Raw genomic sequence first — 20,732 nt, forward strand, 5'->3', positions numbered from 1 at the left:
CATGCCACAATGTTCAAGAGCAAAGCTGCTTGCCAGCAATTAAATACATGTCAAACAACAAATACATTCATTGTTGTGAGAAAATCCCATTTATGACAAGAAATTCCTCGTATTGAAATGTTCTCGGAGCAAACGTCTGTGTAGAAACCGTAAACTTAGCAGGTTTACATTCAAGCAACACGTGAAGTCTGTTTTCTTTTCAGTTTTTTTTTTCCACTCTTATGTTCAAGTTGACAATAAGAACCATCTCAAACCCGCCATCTTTTCTTGATCCTCCAATCACCACTGTTGCTGTGATAAGAGCGAGGGCAGGGTTTGAGATAGATCAAATACTCTTCTTGACGCCATTTCACCATTCTTTCAGAAAAAGATTTTGGCAGTAGTGAGAGTTAAAAGACACTGGGTTCGCGTTTTGACAACAAAACTGGTGGTCAGATAGTAGTTAAGAATCTTTTCGAATACATAGACTTTGATTGCCTGGGTCATGGAACCAATAAAATGGTCCCAACAGTGCAAGCACCCACCGGTTTTGGTTGGCTATCCCACCAGGGCAAAGAAAACACTCCCAATGACCGTTTCCCAGACAGGGAGTAACCTCGTCCTGGACATTCTATTTTTCTTTTTAATGGAGCCCTGTGGAACTGGCCCAAACATTTTCTTTTAAAAATCCAATACTTTAAGACCCCAGGTTTGTTAAAATAGACCGTGGGTGGTATAAGCGCTGGTTCTTTGGCTACTGGCCTCATAAAGAGACCTTGCAATAGGCTTAATAGTGGGTGCTTCCCTTCTGTTTCTCAACAATAAACAAAGCCCACATCCGCGGGAAAGACGATTATTTTCCAATCAAGTCACCATAGTAACCGCACACAACTCAAGGTCTCTCAGAGAACAATGGGATGCCACTCTCCTCAGCTCCCTCTTCCCATCATGCCTCTCTTCCTTACTTTCACACAACCCCCTCTCTACCACTGTGCTTGCATTTTCTCCCCCCCCCCCCCCCCCCCATTACCCACCCCCCTGTCCACTCTAGCTAGAGGCAATAAAAGCTGTGTCCAGTGTGACCTTCTCCTCTTCCTTACAGGAGGGCAAGGAGGAACAGCAGAAGTGATGTGTGAACGTTTTCTTTTCTCCTCTCCGATGCCCCCCGCCCCACACCTTTTCCCTCCTCCGCCATTTCCCCCTCCTCTCTTTCCATCTACCAGGAAGAGAAGAAGGGCCGTTTGCAGTGGAAGGTTTGTGTGAAAGCGTTGCCCAGCGTGACCACACGGCCCTGGCCTCCCGAGCGGCTCCGCTCCACCACCACACGCGGCATCTGCACCAGCTGGATGGGGCACTTTCCGTCCTTCAGGGCCTGGCTCAGGTTCAACACCTGGAGGGAGGGAGGGAGTGGAAGAGGAGGGAGGAATAAGAAAGAGGAGAGGGATTGAAGAGATAGGAGGAGTGGTAGAGGAAGTGTGCATGAGAGATGGTGGAGGAGGAGAGGAGAGGGATATAAAAGAGTGGTAGAGGAGGGGGAAATAAGGAGGGTATGAAGGCAAAGGAAAGAAAGGGGTGGTGTGTGTGAGAGAGAAAGTGGGTCAAACAAAATGGAGATGAAGAAAAAAAACACAGAGGCAGAAAATCCCATTAGGACCAAATTGCGCAAACTGCTCAATTCAAAGTCCATGTGAATCTCAATTTAGAAACAATTGTCTCTTCTTTTGTAACTCACCTGCCCCCTCATAACCGACATCTGTCTCTCAAACATGGTTTTGTCAAAGCCTTTATCAGTCTGAAGAGAGACACACAGAGATACTTCATTAGCCAGGATCACATGTCATGCTACATTTAAAAAAGAGACACTGTACTGTAGTGGTAGTACTGTATGTAGCTACACTGTAGTGGTAGTACTGTATGAAGCTACACTGTAGTGGTAGTACTGTATGTAGCTACACTGCAGTGGTAGTACTGTATGAAGCTACACTGTAGTGGTAGTACTGTATGTAGCTACACTGCAGTGGTAGTACTGTATGTAGCTACACTAGTGGTAGTACTGTATGTAGCTACACTGTAGTGGTAGTACTGTATGTAACTACACTGTAGTGGTAGTACTGTATGTAGCTACACTGTAGTGGTAGTACTGTATGAAGCTACACTGTAGTGGTAGTACTGTATGTAACTACACTGTAGTGGTAGTACTGTATGAAGCTACACTGTAGTGGTAGTACTGTATGTAACTACACTATAGTGGTAGTACTGTATGTAGCTACACTATAGTGGTAGTACTGTATGTAGCTAAACTGTAGTGTTAGTACTGTATGAAGCTACACTGTAGTGGTAGTACTGTATGAAGCTACACTGTAGTGGTAGTACTGTATGTAGCTACACTGTAGTGGTAGTACTGTATGTAGCTACACTGCAGTGGTAGTACTGTATGTAGCTACACTAGTGGTAGTACTGTATGAAGCTACACTGTAGTGGTAGTACTGTATGTAGCTACACTGTAGTGGTAGTACTGTATGTAGCTACACTGTAGTGGTAGTACTGTATGAAGCTACACTGTAGTGGTAGTACTGTATGAAGCTACACTGTAGTGGTAGTACTGTATGTAGCTACACTGTAGTGGTAGTACTGTATGTAACTACACTGTAGTGGTAGTACTGTATGTAGCTACACTGTAGTGGTAGTACTGTATGAAGCTACACTGTAGTGGTAGTACTGTATGTAACTACACTGTAGTGGTAGTACTGTATGTAGCTACACTATAGTGGTAGTACTGTATGTAGCTACACTGTAGTGGTAGTACTGTATGAAGCTACACTGTAGTGGTAGTACTGTATGTAGCTACACTGTAGTGGTAGTACTGTATGTAGCTACACTATAGTGGTAGTACTGTATGTAGCTAAACTGTAGTGGTAGTACTGTATGAAGCTACACTGTAGTGGTAGTACTGTATGTAGCTACACTGTAGTGGTAGTACTGTATGTAGCTACACTGTAGTGGTAGTACTGTATGTAGCTACACTGCAGTGGTAGTACTGTATGTAGCTACACTAGTGGTAGTACTGTATGTAGCTACACTGTAGTGGTAGTACTGTATGTAGCTACACTGTAGTGGTAGTACTGTATGAAGCTACACTGTAGTGGTCGTACTGTATGTAACTACACTGTAGTGGTAGTACTGTATGTAGCTACACTATAGTGGTAGTACTGTATGTAGCTACACTATAGTGGTAGTACTGTATGTAGCTAAACTGTAGTGGTAGTACTGTATGAAGCTACACTGTAGTGGTAGTACTGTATGAAGCTACACTGTAGTGGTAGTACTGTATGTAGCTACACTGTAGTAGTAGTACTGTATGTAGCTACACTGCAGTGGTAGTACTGTATGAAGCTACACTGTAGTGGTAGTACTGTATGAAGCTACACTGTAGTGGTAGTAATGCATGTAGCTACACTGTAGTGGTAGTACTGTATGAAGCTACACTGTAGTGGTAGTACCAGGGTTTCCGTTAGAATTTTTTTTTGCAGGTCTGAGTGTCCGGTAGATTTCAATCTACCGGACAAATGGGATAAATTCCGGTCAGAGTTTATTGAGCTTAAAAACAATTGATAGGCCTATATAAAGAATGACATCATCAAGGCATTTATAATATTTTAACTTAAAACTAGACTACTTTTGCGTATATACAGTCATTAATATATTCCAAATAAAATAAGTCCCTCGAGACTGCGTGCTGCTGCCGACTTGAGGTGTCGGTGGGCAGTCTGCCCGACCTTAATAAACAGCAGTCTGTTATAATCACATTTTTATGAGCTAACGAATTCCGTTATATTGGACATTTGTATTAATTATATCAAGCGAAGAACTGAGAAATTTGGCAGAGAGACGGCAACATTATCGTGGGTTTGCGCCGTGATGTATATCTCCACCTCCCAACGACTTGGTGCTGCTGCTCATAATGTCCGGTGAAAATAATTCCCTCTAAGCACAATTTGATTATTTGAATTGTATTAAAATAGGCTAAAATTAAATAGCCTATGCGATGAACGAAACAATCATTACATTTGTCGTTGCTTCACCAAGCAGCCGGTCAATGACATCCTGTGTCAGCGAGCTGGCAGCTGATATATTTACGTGAAGCATGGAGCAGGAGCAGACAGAGCAGAGCAGCGGTGTCAGCAGCGCCCCCACCCAACAGCTGAATTGCCAATGGCTGAATTGGAGTACTGCACCCTGCCAAGCCATGCTTCACGTAAATATATCAGCTGCCAGCTCGCTGACACAGGATGTCATTGACCGGCTGCTTGGTGAAGCAACGACAAATGTAATGATTGTTTCGTTCATCGCATAGGCTATTTAATTTTAGCCTATTTTAATACAATTCAAATAATCTAATTGTGTTTAGAGGGAATTATTTTCACCGGACATTATGACCGGAGAGATTAGATATGTCGGACTTCACCAGATTTTGCCGGTCAAATACCGGTAATTACCGGCTAACGGAAATGCTGGGTAGTACTGTATGTAGCTACACTGTAGTGGTACTGTATGAAGCTACACTGTAGTGGTAGTACTGTATGTAGCTACACTGTAGTGGTAGTACTGTATGAAGCTACACTGTAGTGGTAGTACTGTATGTAGCTACACTGTAGTGGTAGTACTGTATGTAGCTACACTGTAGTGGTACTGTATGAAGCTACACTGTAGTGGTAGTACTGTATGTAGCTACACTGTAGTGGTAGTACTGTATGAAGCTACACTGTAGTGGTAGTACTGTATGAAGCTACACTGTAGTGGTAGTACTGTATGTAGCTACACTGTAGTACTGTATGAAGCTACACTGTAGTGGTAGTACTGTATGTAGCTACACTGTAGTGGTAGTACTGTATGTAGCTACACTGTAGTGGTAGTACTGTATGTAGCTACACTGTAGTAGTACTGTATGTAGCTACACTGTAGTAGTACTGTATGTAGCTACACTGTAGTGGTAGTACTGTATGTAGCTACACTGTAGTGGTAGTACTGTATCTAGCTACACTGTAGTGGTAGTACTGTATGTAGCTACACTGTAGTGGTAGTACTGTATGTAGCTACACTGTAGTGGTAGTACTGTATGAAGCTACACTGCAGTGGTAGTACTGTATGTAGCTACACTGTAGTGGTAGTACTGTATGTAGCTACACTGTAGTGGTAGTACTGTATGAAGCTACACTGTAGTGGTAGTACTGTATGAAGCTACACTGTAGTGGTAGTACTGTATGAAGCTACACTGCAGTGGTAGTACTGTATGAAGCTACACTGCAGTGGTAGTACTGTATGTAGCTACACTGTAGTGGTAGTACTGTATGTAGCTACACTGTAGTGGTAGTACTGTATGAAGCTACACTGTAGTGGTAGTACTGTATGTAGCTACACTGTAGTGGTAGTACTGTATGAAGCTACACTGTAGTGGTAGTACTGTATGAAGCTACACTGCAGTGGTAGTACTGTATGAAGCTACACTGCAGTGGTAGTACTGTATGAAGCTACACTGCAGTGGTAGTACTGTATGAAGCTACACTGCAGTGGTAGTACTGTATGAAGCTACACTGTAGTGGTAGTACTGTATGTAGCTACACTGCAGTGGTAGTACTGTATGTAGCTACACTGTAGTGGTAGTACTGTATGTAGCTACACTGTAGTGGTAGTACTGTATGTAGCTACACTGTAGTGGTAGTTTTTTTTATTTGATTTGATATTTTTTATTTTCGTGTCTTACATACAGATGTATGCCCAGCCCATATGGGCTTACAAGACACATAACAATAAGTATATAATAATATACTTTACCAATTACTTAACAAATGACATAGACCAAGATGGCCATAAAAAAAAGAAAAATACAAGAAACTACAATAAAACGTAATATAACACAAGCTGTACTCAATGTAAATAAACAGAAAAACAAGGTGAATTCAAATACAATTATATAGGATACAGTGTGTTTTGTCTCAGGTGCCATGCATTCTCCAAAAATCCTGCAAAACCGAAGATGTCCTCCACAAAAAAACAACTCAACATACAGCTCTCAGACTGCCAAAACAAATCTGGGTTTACAATTAGAATTTTTTCAAATAAAGCCCTCCTCAAAGTGGTGTACAAAGGGCAATAAAAAACAAAATGATATTCATCCTCCACCACTCCCAGATCACACAGAACACACAACCGCTCCTCCTCAGGTTTACCCTGGAATCTACCCACTTCCACAGCCAATGGCAGGGTGCCAGACCTCAACTGGGCACACAGAGACCTCCGTCTTCTCTTTAAGTTTAACATTACATAAGGTTCAGTAAAATACTCATTTTTAATTGCAATATATTTTCTAAGTTTAGGTTTTTTCAAAATCTCCACCTTCCACTTATCCTGATGGATTGTTGATAATTTTGTTTTAATTATGTGAACCTTACACTGCAAATTGTTCATAAAAATCATACTCAAGTCAGTAGAAGAAAAAAAATCATAGACATCTCTCTTGACCAGGGATGACCGTGTGCTCTGTCCCAATTAAAAATCTTTTTAGTCACCCTGCCATTTGGCAGCTGGACCAGGCGGTTCCATAACCTCACCATTTCACCTTTTTGCTTGACCAAGCAAGAATCCCACCCCATGTCCCCTTCTATAGCCCCTTTTGGTGTGTATTTATGTACTCATTAAAGGTGAAACCAAGATATTTATAAGAATGTGTGTAAATTAGGGGCGTTGGTCCAAATTGAAACTTATGACTACTCTGCTGTTCGTGTTTTTTCCTAAAGTGCATAATCTGTGTTTTTTCACTGTTAATCGCAAGTCTCCATTTCATGCACCAAGAACTCATAATATTCAACATGTTTTGTAAATTTGCTTCATTTTCTGCAAACAAAACAATATCATCAGCGTACAATAAAATACTTAGGATTATATTATCTATTGGAATACCAAGATTGGCTTGCTTGATTTCTTGCGCCAGGTCATTAACATAAAGGGCGAATAAAGTAGGAGAAAGCACATCTCCCTGTTTTACACCGAATGGTGTGGGGAACCAGCCGGTCCTAACATCATTCAGCTGCAGACAGGCAGATGGGGCCTTATACAGGCTTTTGATAGCCTTATAAAATAGTCCATCAATACCAGAACAGATTAATTTATAGTCCAAAAGCTCTCTATTAATCCAGTCAAAGGCTTTTTTAAAGTCAACAAAACAAACAAATGTATTCTTGCCCTCGTCCAATCTGGCTCTCACCACCGATGATAAAACAAAAACATGATCAATACAAGCTCTCTTAGCCCTAAACCCATTCTGCTCATCCACCAACATTTCATTATATTCTAAGTATTTATTTAATCTATTATTAAGAACACTTGAGTATAATTTATAAACTGTACTGATCAAACTAATACCTCTGTAATTTAGTGGGACTCTAGGGTCAGCTTTTGCAGAGTTGGGGATGGGCTTAATAATGGACTTGTTCCATATCGAGGGGATGGTGCCTGTGTTAAAACAAGTTTGATATAAACAGTGTAATACATTCAGCAGATAGGGAGTTTTAAGGACCTCGTTCGACAACTCCTCAATACCCATAGCTTTCTTCAGTTTCGCTCTGTCCACTACACTCTGTACCTCGTCTAACGTAATGTCACTATTTAATAATTCACAACCTGTAGGGCTATTGCTCATCCCAAGTTCGGCCTCACATTTTAACTTACATATTTCTGTCAGGAAACCATCATCAAATAAAGGGTGACTACTACAAGCATACAGACTACTATAGTCGGTTTCCCACTTTTTCAGAATCTGCTCAGTTTCAAAACATGATTCACCGTTATCCAATACAATCTCCATTGGGACTGTCTGGGTTTTTTTGGGGCCTAGTTTATTTATTTCTTTCCAGAATTGCTGGGGATTACTGACTTGTAGTTGTTCTATATGGAGAGCTTGTCCTCTCTTGAAATGTCGTTTGAAAAATCTGAGTTTCTTATCAAATTTAGTTTGACAAGCTTTAAATTCATTCAGTAAGTCTCTTCTCACACTCTGTTCCTTGCATTTTAGAAAAGATTTTTCGGCTGCCCTTGAATTAAGCCATAGCCCATTTAATTCATTATTCCAATAAGGTTGTTTGGTCTTAAAATACTTTTTGGGCGACCCGCCTTTCTTTGTAGCACAGTGTCGACCAATTTCTTTATGCAGAAAACTACATAAGTTATTGTAACAGAGATCAATATTCTCCTGGTTTTTCGGACCGTTATTCAAGAGTACTGTATGTAGCTACACTGTAGTGGTAGTACTGTATGTAGCTACACTGTAGTGGTAGTACTGTATGTAGCTACACTGTAGTGGTAGTACTGTATGAAGCTACACTGCAGTGGTAGTACTGTATGAAGCTACACTGCAGTGGTAGTACTGTATGAAGCTACACTGCAGTGGTAGTACTGTATGAAGCTACACTGTAGTGGTAGTACTGTATGAAGCTACACTGTAGTGGTAGTACTGTATGAAGCTACACTGTAGTGGTAGTACTGTATGAAGCTACACTGCAGTGGTAGTACTGTATGAAGCTACACTGCAGTGGTAGTACTGTATGAAGCTACACTGCAGTGGTAGTACTGTATGAAGCTACATTGTAGTGGTAGTACTGTATGAAGCTACACTGTAGTGGTAGTACTGTATGAAGCTACACTGCAGTGGTAGTACTGTATGAAGCTACACTGCAGTGGTAGTACTGTATGAAGCTACATTACACTGTAGTGGTAGTACTGTAGGAAGCTATGGCTTGTGGAGGTGACAGAGCAGTACTGTGACATTCTTTGTACCTGTGACATGTTTGGAGAGGGAATGTGAAAGAGAGCGAGAGAGTGTGTGGGAGAGAGCATATTTATAGAGGGAATGTAAGAGAGAAAGAGAGCATGTTTGTAGAGGGAATGTAAGCGAAAGAAAGAGAAAGGGAGAGAGCATTATTTATAGAGGGAATGTAAGAGAAACAGAGAGAGAGCATGTTTGTATAGGGAACGTATAGGAGGATAAGAGAGAGAGGTTTGTGGAGGAAAGAGTTCAAAGAGGAGAGGAAAAAAGAGAAAGACAAAAACCAATGCCTTTGATAATCTTATACTTTGATTATTATATACAATTCAGATTTTTTTGAGACAGACAGATGGCACATGACCCATAACTTTGCTGAACCAAAATAAATCCTAGTCGTCTAATTTAGGCTATTAATAAATCTATTCTGATCTCCATCTCTCCATGGGTTCCTTCATCAACTACAGAGAGGGCTGGGTTGCCAGTGGTAGAGTGAGTGAGAGTGAGAGAAAAAGGCCAGCACACTGCATTAGTAATTGACTTTTATTTTCTGTGACTTTTTCCCCCCATCCAATTTCTCCACTGACTTCCACAGTAAAATTGTACAACAAAAAGTCACTGAAACTAGACATAGGAGTGCAAAATTTGATTGGATCTGGCAATCATATGGTTTGGCCTATCAATTATCAAAATGGCGCATTTGAAGAGGTTAACTTAGTCCTCAGCACCACACAGCAAGTTTGGTGAGAATCAGGTGAGGGGGGGGGGGGGGGGGGGGTTGGGGGTTGTAACGTTAACATGAAAAGTCTGCCGGCTCGGGATGAAAAGTCTGCCGGCTCGGGATGAAAAGTCTGCCGGCTCGGGATGAAAAGTCTGCTGGCTCGGGAAGAAAAGTCTGCCGGCTCGGGATAAAAAGTCTGCCGGCTCGGGATAAAAAGTCTGCCGGCTCGATATGAACCCATAACATCCCGACAGTCGCTCTGGGACATAATTACACCCATCTGTACCTTCACTCAGTGACAGGAGGGTGATGGTTCAGCTGTTCTTTGACCCCTCAGCGACTCAACATACAGTAACTAGTGTGACTCAACATACAGTAACTCTCAGGCTGCGGTTACACTAATGGCCAGTTTTCGTTTCGTTGTCAGGGTCAGTTTCGCTTTTCAGAACGCAACGTAATGGCAGGCAAGTTAGACATTGTTTTTGCCTCCTGAGCACAGTGATGTATATACATGTAGTACAATGCCAAAGCAGTAGGTGGCAATAGGTGACGATGTAGTTCAAACATGAAGGCAATTTTCAACCAATCAGAAAAGTTGAATGTGCCAATACACTTCCTGCAAAAAATCAACAATCTACCATCTTTAAATGCCTCGCGTGAGCCATTTAGCCAACGTAGCATTTATTTTTCAGCAAAGAAAGTGCAATAAAAGTGCAATAAACAAAACGGATACATTCACTGTGTGTTCTGCCTCATTTGTTGATGAAACAAAACTAACATCAACACAATTGACCACCAAGAGCGGAGTTTAGTCTCACAAAAAGATCGTTGCTGATTTTGTTAGCTTACGTGGTAACGTGATTGGAGTATGCCAGTATAACAGTATAGCATTGTGGCTAGCAGCGAAGTTTGTTAGCTTACGTGCTAACGTGATTAGAGTATGGCAGTATAACAGTATAGCATTGTGGCTAGCAGCTTGGTAACGTTAATGCTAGTAGATGGATGTAAACTTTATTTAACAGATTGCAGAATGGGTACAATACAATACGGCTCAATTCAAACAATTTATTAAGGGAATGCAGACTGTTGTAGCTTGGAGTGGGCTCCTTATAACAATAACTTGACAACACATGGTAGCCGCAGCTCCTTGGGACAGCTCTGCTGTAAACACTGGAAATAACCGTGCAAGTCTCTACTGCGCATGGGCGTTGAGCAACAACGGCTCCGTATCCGGCTTGCGCAGATTACATGGCACCATTGTCTGCGAGTTTTGGCGAGTATCCAAAACGGAAACACAATTTCAGCGTTGCCAGTCTAGTGTCAGCTACATGTCCCATAGTGTGACTCAACATACAGTAACTCAGATGTCAGCTACATGTCCCATAATGTGACTCAACATACAGTAACTCAGATGTCAGCTACATGTCCCATAGTGTGACTCAACATACAGTAACTCAGATGTCAGCTACATGTCCCATAGTGTGACTCAACATACAGTAACTCTCTGGTGTCAGCTACATGTCCCATAGTGTGACTCAACATAGAGTAACTCTGGTGTCAGCTACATGTCCCATAGTGTGACTCAACATACAGTAACTCAGATGTCAGCTACATGTCCCAGTGTGACTCAACATACAGTAACTCAGATGTCAGCTACATGTCCCATAGTGTGACTCAACATACAGTAACTCAGGTGTCAGCTACATGTCCCATAGTGTGACTCAACATACAGTAACTCTCTGGTGTCAGCTACATGTCCCATAGTGTGACTCAACATACAGTAACTCAGATGTCAGCTACATGTCCCATAGTGTGACTCAACATACAGTAACTCAGATGTCAGCTACATGTCCCATAGTGTGACTCAACATACAGTAACTCTGATGTCAGCTACATGTCCCATAGTGTGACTCAACATACAGTAACTCTCTGGTGTCAGCTACATGTCCCATAGTGTGACTCAACATACAGTAACTCAGATGTCAGCTACATGTCCCATAGTGTGACTCAACATACAGTAACTCAGGTGTCAGCTACATGTCCCATAGTGTGACTCAACATACAGTAACTCAGGTGTCAGCTACATGTCCCATAGTGTGACTCAACATACAGTAACTCAGATGTCAGCTACATGTCCCATAGTGTGACTCAACATACAGTAACTCAGGTGTCAGCTACATGTCCCATAGTGTGACTCAACATACAGTAACTCAGATGTCAGCTACATGTCCCATAGTGTGTTGGAGTATTCTGATAGGAGAGATTTGTTCATGAGAATTCCTCTGGGTGCCAAGAACTTTGACATGCATGTTTCTGAGAAAAGATTATTATTCCAAACCAAGTCAATTAAAAAGGTTAAATGTCTCATATTTTGAGCATATGATCAAGTTGATAAACAACAAGATTGTTTTGTTCAGGAAATATCCATGGGTATTGCAATGTTTCACAATGCATTCAAATTAATTGTTAGTTTAAGAAGTCATTTCGGATAAGCGTCAATATGCAGCTTGTGAAATGCGACGGCACAGAGGATTCACAAGGTCACTGTACCTTGAACATCTCGTAGAGGTCCTCACAGAGGTCCTGGACAAAGTTCATGTCGGAGAGGCGAGACAGCACCAGGTCCCGGGTCTCCTGGGAGAAGGACACCTTGGCCTGGGGCAGCCACGCCCAGTGGAACGGGTCTGGTGGAGAGAGAGGGATCATACCCGGTTAGAACGGGACTCACATTTAGCGAGAAAAATGCAACTCCTATACTATATCGGGGGGGGGGGGGAGAGAGAGAGAGAGGAAGGGACAGAGAGAGGGAGGGTGAAAGAGAGACAGGGGGAGAGAAAAGAGATAAAAAAAACTGCTATACTATATAAAGAGAGGAAAGAGTGATGGAGTGCAAAAGAGAAAAATAAAAAATAAAGTCTGCACACTAAAATGCCTTAATGAGTTGAAGAGAGAGAGATAGAGCGAGAGAAAAGAGATATGACGTTGCCAACTCACAGGCTCTCCATTCATCAGGGTGCTTGAAGGGGAAGGCCAGGCCGTTGTCTATGGCAGCTATCTTGATACAGGAGTCAGGGCTGGTATCAGGCCACTCTGTGTCCTACATAGAGGATTAGTCATCACCCTGCGCCCAACAGCTGACTGAGTGACCGGTGAACGCAGTGTTATTGATCACCGTCCAAAAAGGCTGATAGATAAGAGGAGCACCTTTGGTCAGGTATCAATAAAAGGACTGATTAGTAAAAGGCTGTCAGATAACTCAGGAAGTAGAGGTTATTTTTCGGTTACTGGAGGGAAACGTTTGGTGCACTCCTGCAATCATGAACAAGTGGCTTTGTCTGTGGATGTGGGCCGGGATGGGGCAGTCTAATGAGGTGTGTGTGTGTGTCATGAGGGGTACAGAGTTTAAACTGTAGCCAGTGTGTCACTTGTCTTTTCAAAGTCAAAGTCAGCTTTATTGTCACCTCTCGTAATGTGCAAGACATACAGAGAAATTAAATAGCATTTTCCCCTTCCCACGGTGTATATAAAAAACAAGTCCTTACTATATGTTTGATGGTTTGTGTGTGTGTGTGTTTATATAGCTCGAGTCTCACCTTCCGTCCCCCTCCAGGCTTCTCATACTTGATGGTGTGTGTGTGTTTATATGTGTGTGTGTGTGTGTGTGTGTGTGTGTGTGTTTATATGCGTGTGTAGATCTCACCTTCCTCCCTCCAGGCTTCTCATACTTGATCAACCAGTTGTCGTTGCCTCGGTCTGGGGGAGGAAACGGGGGCAGGGAGCAGAGAAAAAAGCACAAGTGAAGAAAAAAGCGGTGTAAATCTCACCGAGGGAGAGGTGTACACAATGGCCACAGTGTAAAGCTATCAGGACGGAACCGCTGCATGTTATTGGCCGTGGCGTGAACAGAACAGAACCCCCCCCCCACACATCAGGAAATAGGCCTGTTTCAGACCATGGAAATGCTCTATTCAGAGGCAAAGTGAGCCCTAGTGACAATACCCATGTGAATAGAGCCATGTGAATAGAGCCATGTGAATAGCGAATAACTAAAAGTAGTTGTTAACAACAATCATGTAGGTGAAAGGTCTCTGGGTCATTTGTCAGATGTTTCTACCATCTACGACTACTGGGTATTAGTGCTGACGTTAGGCTAATATCTGGATCTGAATTAGCCGCAACACTGTAGCAGCCTGCTGGTGCAATATCTGGGCAGCGGAAAATGTCATACATTTTCTCCATGTACTCACGAGTTTGCTCAGGCTTGCTCAAACTCGCAACGTGAACTCACACACCAGGCACACCTTGATTGTTGTGATATTATATATAATATAAATTATAGTCTGGCAAGAAACAAACTCACCACGACTTTGTAAAAATCCACTAATAGATCCATCTGTAGTTAAAACGTTTACCCTCTGGGTCCTTCTGGTGTTCTACCTTTATTTGATGAAGCTGCCGTGGGGAATTAAATGGCCCGTTTCCATAGTAACGCATTTCACAACAAAAGATTATGATAGCGGAAGTAAACGTTTTAATTACAGATGGATCTATAAGTGGATTTTTATAAAGTTGTGGCGAGTCTCTTATTAGTCTTTCTGACCAGACGATATACAATATTAAAACAATCAAGTAACTGTGCTTGGTGTGTGTGAGAGGAAACAGCGAGTCTAAGCAAATATGAGCAAACCCATAAACACAGGGGAATTACGAAATTTTTCTGCGGCCCAGATATATACGCAAGCAAGCTGGGACGCTGTTGCAGTTATGATGAAGCAATGCCCTTTGAACCTTCATTATGAGATTGAACGGGATCTGTGCCACGGTCTGAATATAGGTTAGCGTCTACGTGAGGTGAAAATAATGCAGTTCAGTTTGAACTGTTAAGTAATGATAAGCTCAAAGTACAAAGCCTTGAAATGTAAACACAAAAGATACACCCTTGGGCAAGCGCGCACACACACACCTGTGTTTCTGATGATGTAATCCAACACCACAAGCCTCTCAAACTGTGACTGCAGCTGCTTCCTGATGTTCTCTGCTAGAGGTTCCGCCTCAAAGCGCCTGAGCCAGTAGTCTGCTTCATGGTAGCCCTCCACAAACAGCTGAAACGAGCCCACCTGCGATCAGAAGAAGTCTTTATTTGTCATGCAGATTTGATCAGGACAGACAAGAAAACAATTGGATATTTCTTAGTACCTAAAAGCACACTACTGAATTTTTTACGGTCAGAACGTAGACCCCTCTGACAATTGTTGTTAAATATTGATATGGAGACAATCATGATAGCCTTAGATGATGACCCTTATAAATCCGTTTACAATTTTCAGATGAACAGTGTTTTGTTTCAAACCTAATAATCTCAAGATGGTGAGTTGTGTACATTCATAGTTAAAGACAGTAGCGGTTTAAGTACTTTTGTGATTTGGATTGATGTTACAACCGCAAATACGGAGACTGTTTTCAAAAAACGAGTATGTAGGGCTGAGCGATAAATAATAAGAGTTTCAATGTCAATTATAATTTTATTTTCCCACGATCATGAAAACAAGATGATCGAGATAAAACGATTATTATGCCTTGTTGCTCTCATTTAGTCTTGTGTTGTAAATGTAGCTGGATTGAGATTATGATTTGCCATAATCGAGCAGCCCTACTTATAGTTCCTCAACTGAAGAATTCTATTGAGTTTGTATGGTAAAATAATGTGTTCTTCAACATCATTACAGTTTAGTATCATTACTAGTTTTGATTATATAGCATAGCTATTCACAACAGCCTGGTGGGTAGAACAGGATGCTTAGTCACTTCCTTAAACACCCTCATAGCATTTCTCAGTGGAGGAAGTACATATTACAACAGAAACCGGTTTCAGGAAATCACCTAATATAAAGATAGTAAGATACCCATCTGCATTTTGCACTGAGGGGGGGAAAGGCTTCTTTCGCAATGTAAATGACAGAGTTGAGCGAAGAGGGGAGAAAACCCTCCTGACAGCATGAAACATAGTGAGATTGTGTCATTATGAGCTCTTCTGGTCAGAAATGACCAGTGCTACAAGATCTGTACAAGACAATAGTCTCAGACCTGCCAACCCTGAACACATTTTTCAGTACACTACATGCAAATCCCTGCTGTTCGCACAGCGAACATACACATTATAGTACATAATTTGCATGCATGCAGCAGTCCAACACAGATGCACCAATATGAGAATTCTTAGATATAGTTTACCAAGGAAGGAACACCTAACCCTATCTGTAAACATAGCTTACCAAGGAATACCTAACCGAACCCCATCTGTAAACATAGCTTACCAAGGAATACCTAACCCTATCTGTAAACATGGAGGATAGAGGAAGAGAAGATGGAAACAAAAAAGATATTCCTTCAAGCAAGCTAACTTTGGGCACTATTTTGTATTTGTGTCATAACTTATAATAGGGATTTATGTATATTTCCTGTACATCACATACCTGTCATGCTCTCAAACATGTCCACTTGCCTGTGAAATTATATTGATGAGAAAGTCCTAATTTTTCTGAATGAAATGAGGTATAGTACTCAAGGTTTGTATAGTAGGCTACTAGCCATGAATGTTTGTGATGTACACAATGTACACACAGGGAAGTCACCTCCTGGCTAATGTGTGTATGTGTGTTGGCACTGTGCCATCTATAAACTTAGCCTACTCTAGGAACATTTCAAGGGGAGAAGACACCTCCCATCATGTACCATACTGTAGAAAGATGAGCCATGTTCATCACATGTTGTCTGTATAGGGAGCGTGTTGCTTTTTAACAGCGGAGGAGTGCAAGAATGTGACAATGTGACCATGTGACCGCGGCAGCGCGAGAGAGAGGCAGTGCGGAAATAGGCTGTCTATTGCCATTCTCCAAGACAAACGCTAACCTTAACCAGCTCCTTAACAACGCCTAAACTTAACCTTTCTAACCTTAACCAACTCCGAAACAATGCCTAACCTTAACCTTAACCATGCCTAACCTTAACCGGCGAAAGAATACACATTAAAAAAAAATAAAATAAAAAAAATTGATGGGATTCGAACTTGAAACCAACGGACCGCAGGACCGCCGCGCTGCCAGGTGAGCTAAGCTTCGAATGAGAATCATGGCGGTTTACGGCTAAATAATGCCGCAAGCTCTGCCGCTCCGCTCTGCGGTTGCCGCGCCTGCCGCGGGGCGTGTCGCAGCCAATCAGGGAAAATGCGGAAGCATTCGGCGCACTCCTTCGCTGTTAATAAGCAATAGGCGTATAGGGAGGTGTAGTCTGACGTCACTGGTTGTTCCACCCGTATAGGGATTTATCAGTGGGAACAATCAGTGTAACAATTCTGCCGCATGAACATTGGCAAGCTTTCCATTTTTGCACAAAATGAGTTCCCTTCTACCACTAACATTATTGTTTAAGCATTTTTGGTTGAAATAAAAGGTAGTTAAGGTTTTTAATTTGTCGTAAAAAAATAACTACATTTACCAGTAGGCAGCCTGTTGTTCAGTAGCCAGTAGGAAGCCTGTTAGGCTGTCGCCAAACAACGTCACGGCAAGCTGATATCAAGCTAGCTAGCTAACATTAAGATTACCTAGCTAAACGTACTAGACGTTAGCAATGTCTACTGTCATGAACCATTTTAAATTGGGGCATGTAGAGGAGTTTCGGGAACGAGTAAAATGTGTAGGTCCTCTTCTCAGACCTGTGGGGCAAGCACTGCACACGCATCATGCCGGCTAGCAAGCTAGCTAGCTACACGTCACGGCCCGTTGATACCACGATAGCTAACCAACGTTAACATTACAAGCTCAAAAACCTTATAACTACTACTACTGTCGTGTCCATAAGTTCCCTGGCAGAATACTTTGTTTGTGAGGAGAGAACCATTTTAAATCTGGGCATGTTAGGAGTTTCGGGAATGCCGGCTAGCAATCTAGCTAGCTACTAACGTCATGTAAAAAACAATAACGTTATAAACTATACACAATATGTACAACGAAACAATGATTTACATTAGTATTTACAGTGATTTAATATGCAGCGAAATAACGTTATACGATTTAAATTATAAATACAAATATGGTAATGTGGTTGTGGCTTTTACAAATAGTGGTTAGCTTTAGAGATAAATGGCTATGATCACCGGAGCACTAGTGTTGGGTGAAAGATACTAGCCACAGATTCAGGGTCAGTTATTTTCCCATTGTACGAATTGTTAAGCTTATGGAATGTAAGGGAAATCTGATCCTAGGTCTGTGACTACAGGCAGGAGGCTACGCTGTGGTGACGTCAGTCAGCAGCGCCAAATAGCAGTGGTTTCCCAGCGAACGAAAACATAAACGTTGTTATTTTGCTACCTTTACGATTAATTGCGAATATTTTCATGTTGAGCTATAGATTGTGGATAAATACGCACAGAAAAGGTACACCATGTAGGGCTGGGAGATATGACGATATTATATAAATATCGGGTACAGTTCATTAACGATACACTTTTTTAACGTATCGTGGATATCGTGATGTTTTGCCCAAGAGGATTGTGTCGCGTCAATCTGGTCCACACCCGTTCAAACAACGTCGCCCCCACACACACACTACTGCATCAAAGTTACTACTTATTATTAACAAAGGTATTCGTTTTGTGGCATTAACGTTATATAGTTACACGTTCAATAACATCAGCGTATTTACCCAAACATAGCAACGTCCGATGACAACATAGATAGCAAGCATTACTGTTCATATCTCAGCCCGTGCTGAGTTGTGCGTGCCCATTCTGCGGCCTGTTAATAAAGTTTTCAATCAGACAGATGTATGGAAAGGCTTTTATTATAACATTCGTTGCAGTAAAATCATTATGCCTCGTTTAGTCATGCTGCGGTGCGCTGGTAATCACTCGTCGGCCACGGGGAGCTGTTGTTGTTGTTGTCGTTGAGCTGAGCTCTCGTCAAAATCAATGGAGGACTTTCAGGAAAGTAAAAAAAGCATAGTGCTTGCCGATTGGTGCTAAGAACAGCAGGGCGGGTGCAAGCGGTGTGACGTAATTGGCAGACTCGACTGTCAATCAAAATGATTCTGTTGCCGGCTGAATGATTGAATGAATGAAAACGTTATTAACGATTGCAGAATGGGTACAATACAGTACAGCTCAATACAACAACAGTGGACTGGAGGATGAAGACCAGAAAAAGACTTTCGGCTTTTTTACATAAGGGTCCTCCATTTTCAATTCATCAAAACATTTAGAGACATACAAATATACAGTAGTTTCATAAAAATGCTATTTATTTATTGATTGATTGATTGATTGAAAACTTTATTAACATATTGCAGAATGGGTACAGTACAGCTCAATACATACAATCAAGTCAAGTCAAGAGTTTTATTTGTCACGGCATACAAGTATACAATGAAATGCGGGTGGTCTTGCCCGCAACGATGTGCAATACAGTGGTACAACATATAATAGAATCCAATAAAAAAACATTGTGCAATAAACAGGTAACATGGTTTCAATTGTTAAGGGGATGCAGACCAGAGAAAGACCTTCGTCTTGTATACATCAGGGTCCCCCATTTTCAATTAATCATATTTCATATCTAAATCATATAATATCTCATTGCTAAATATATGCAATATATAATCTAATAATCCAATAATCTAAATCTAATATAAAAATGCTAAATGCATGGGTATTTTATTTTGTCTTTAATGTTAGCTTGCAAACTCAAATACTGTCTTGGTAAGCCTCATAATGAATTGTTTGGGGGAAAAAAGAAAAACATCGTGATGTGTATCGTGTATCGCCGAAAGGTCAGAAAATATTGTGATATCATATTTAGGCCATATCGCCCAGCCCTAACACCATGCCAACGTTAATGCTTTATTTATCTAAAACGAGCCGATTTATAAATAGTCAATGGGGAAATACATTAAGTGGAACAGGAAAAAACGAAAATGACGTAAACACTACACCTCCCTATTGTTATTAGGTCATCATGCCATTTAATGTAATATCAGACCTATAATGAGAACAGTTGTATTACCTGGATCTAAAATATGTATTTCATCATAGGCACAAAATAGAGGTTTCAGACTATGGGTAGGGTTTTATCTACATAGTTAACATCTTTTCAAATGAGCAGAAAATGTGATTTTCAAATGTCTAATTGGCTGAAAGTTTGATTATTGTGGAGGTGTAAACATATAAATCATATAAATGTAGCAGTAGTGGTAGGCTAGTGGGAGATGTGTAAACTGCTAGTGTGAAGTGTGTTCCTTGGTAAGTTATGTTTACGGTTAGCATTAGGTGTTCCATGGTAAGTTATGTTTACAGTTAGCATTAGGTGTTCCATGGCAAGTTATGTTTACGGTTAGCATTAGGTGTTCCATGGTAAGTTATGTTTACAGTTAGCATTAGGTGTTCCATGGTAAGTTATGTTTACGGTTACCATTAGGTGTTCCATGGTAAGTTATGTTTACGGTTAGCATTAGGTGTTCCATGGTAAGTTATGTTTATGGTTAGCATTAGGTGTTCCATGGTCAGATTGGGATGGTGTACAGGAAATCAAAAACTAAATCACTATTATATGACACAAATACAAATTAGTGCCCAAAGTTAGCTCGCTTGAAGAAAAGTAATTTTTTGTTGTCATTATCTCTTATCCTTCATGTTTAAACTTGGCCCCAACTTGACCCCTGGGCCCTATTCCCCGTACCTGGTTCAACTAAGTCGATCAAAAGTCCCATTAGCCAGATTCAATTAACCCGATGAATAAATCCAGGCTTTCCCTGTTCCTCGAACGCAGATTCAGTCTCAGACTCTTTAATCCCAGTTACAATATCACAATAACGTATGAGTGACAGTGATACAATTCAACAATCCAGATTCAGATTCCTCGTAATTCATATCCACACATAAAGACACTTATGTATGCTTGAATGAAACACAATTCGGGCACTCCGTTAAGCAAATACATCCACAGCGAAGAATATGAAACGAATCAGAGCCAAACACCCAATAGGTTTCATTCATTAAAAATATATTTGCAATGCTCAGTTATTAAAATAACCACAGTGTGTGTCGCGACTCGTGAGCGTCGTATCCGTATAACTATGACGTGCATTATTTAGGACAAAGTAAATCCATAGGCTGAATATGATTTATTATCAGAATTTTAGGTCTATTATTTTACATTTCAAAATCCC

General features: G+C 41.2%; 1 protein-coding gene across 1 annotated transcript in view; it reads right to left on the bottom strand.

Annotated features, from left to right (window-relative positions):
- Positions 1-1,027: 1,027 nt before the first annotated feature.
- Positions 1,028-20,732, bottom strand: part of pi4k2b (phosphatidylinositol 4-kinase type 2 beta) — a 44,629-nt gene continuing 24,924 nt past the window's right edge. Inside the window, exons 6-11 of the mRNA XM_084318842.1 lie at positions 14,479-14,632; positions 13,216-13,268; positions 12,510-12,612; positions 12,066-12,199; positions 1,712-1,771; positions 1,028-1,369 (exon numbers count right to left, since the gene is read on the bottom strand). Coding sequence (XP_084174968.1) covers positions 1,196-1,369; positions 1,712-1,771; positions 12,066-12,199; positions 12,510-12,612; positions 13,216-13,268; positions 14,479-14,632 — 678 coding nt within the window. The 3' untranslated portion in view covers positions 1,028-1,195. The remainder of the gene's footprint in view (positions 1,370-1,711; positions 1,772-12,065; positions 12,200-12,509; positions 12,613-13,215; positions 13,269-14,478; positions 14,633-20,732) is intronic.

This window comes from Notolepis coatsorum (genome assembly GCF_963971535.1).
Source record: "Notolepis coatsorum genome assembly, chromosome: 7".
In the NCBI taxonomy this organism is placed as follows: Eukaryota; Metazoa; Chordata; class Actinopteri; order Aulopiformes; family Paralepididae; genus Notolepis; species Notolepis coatsorum.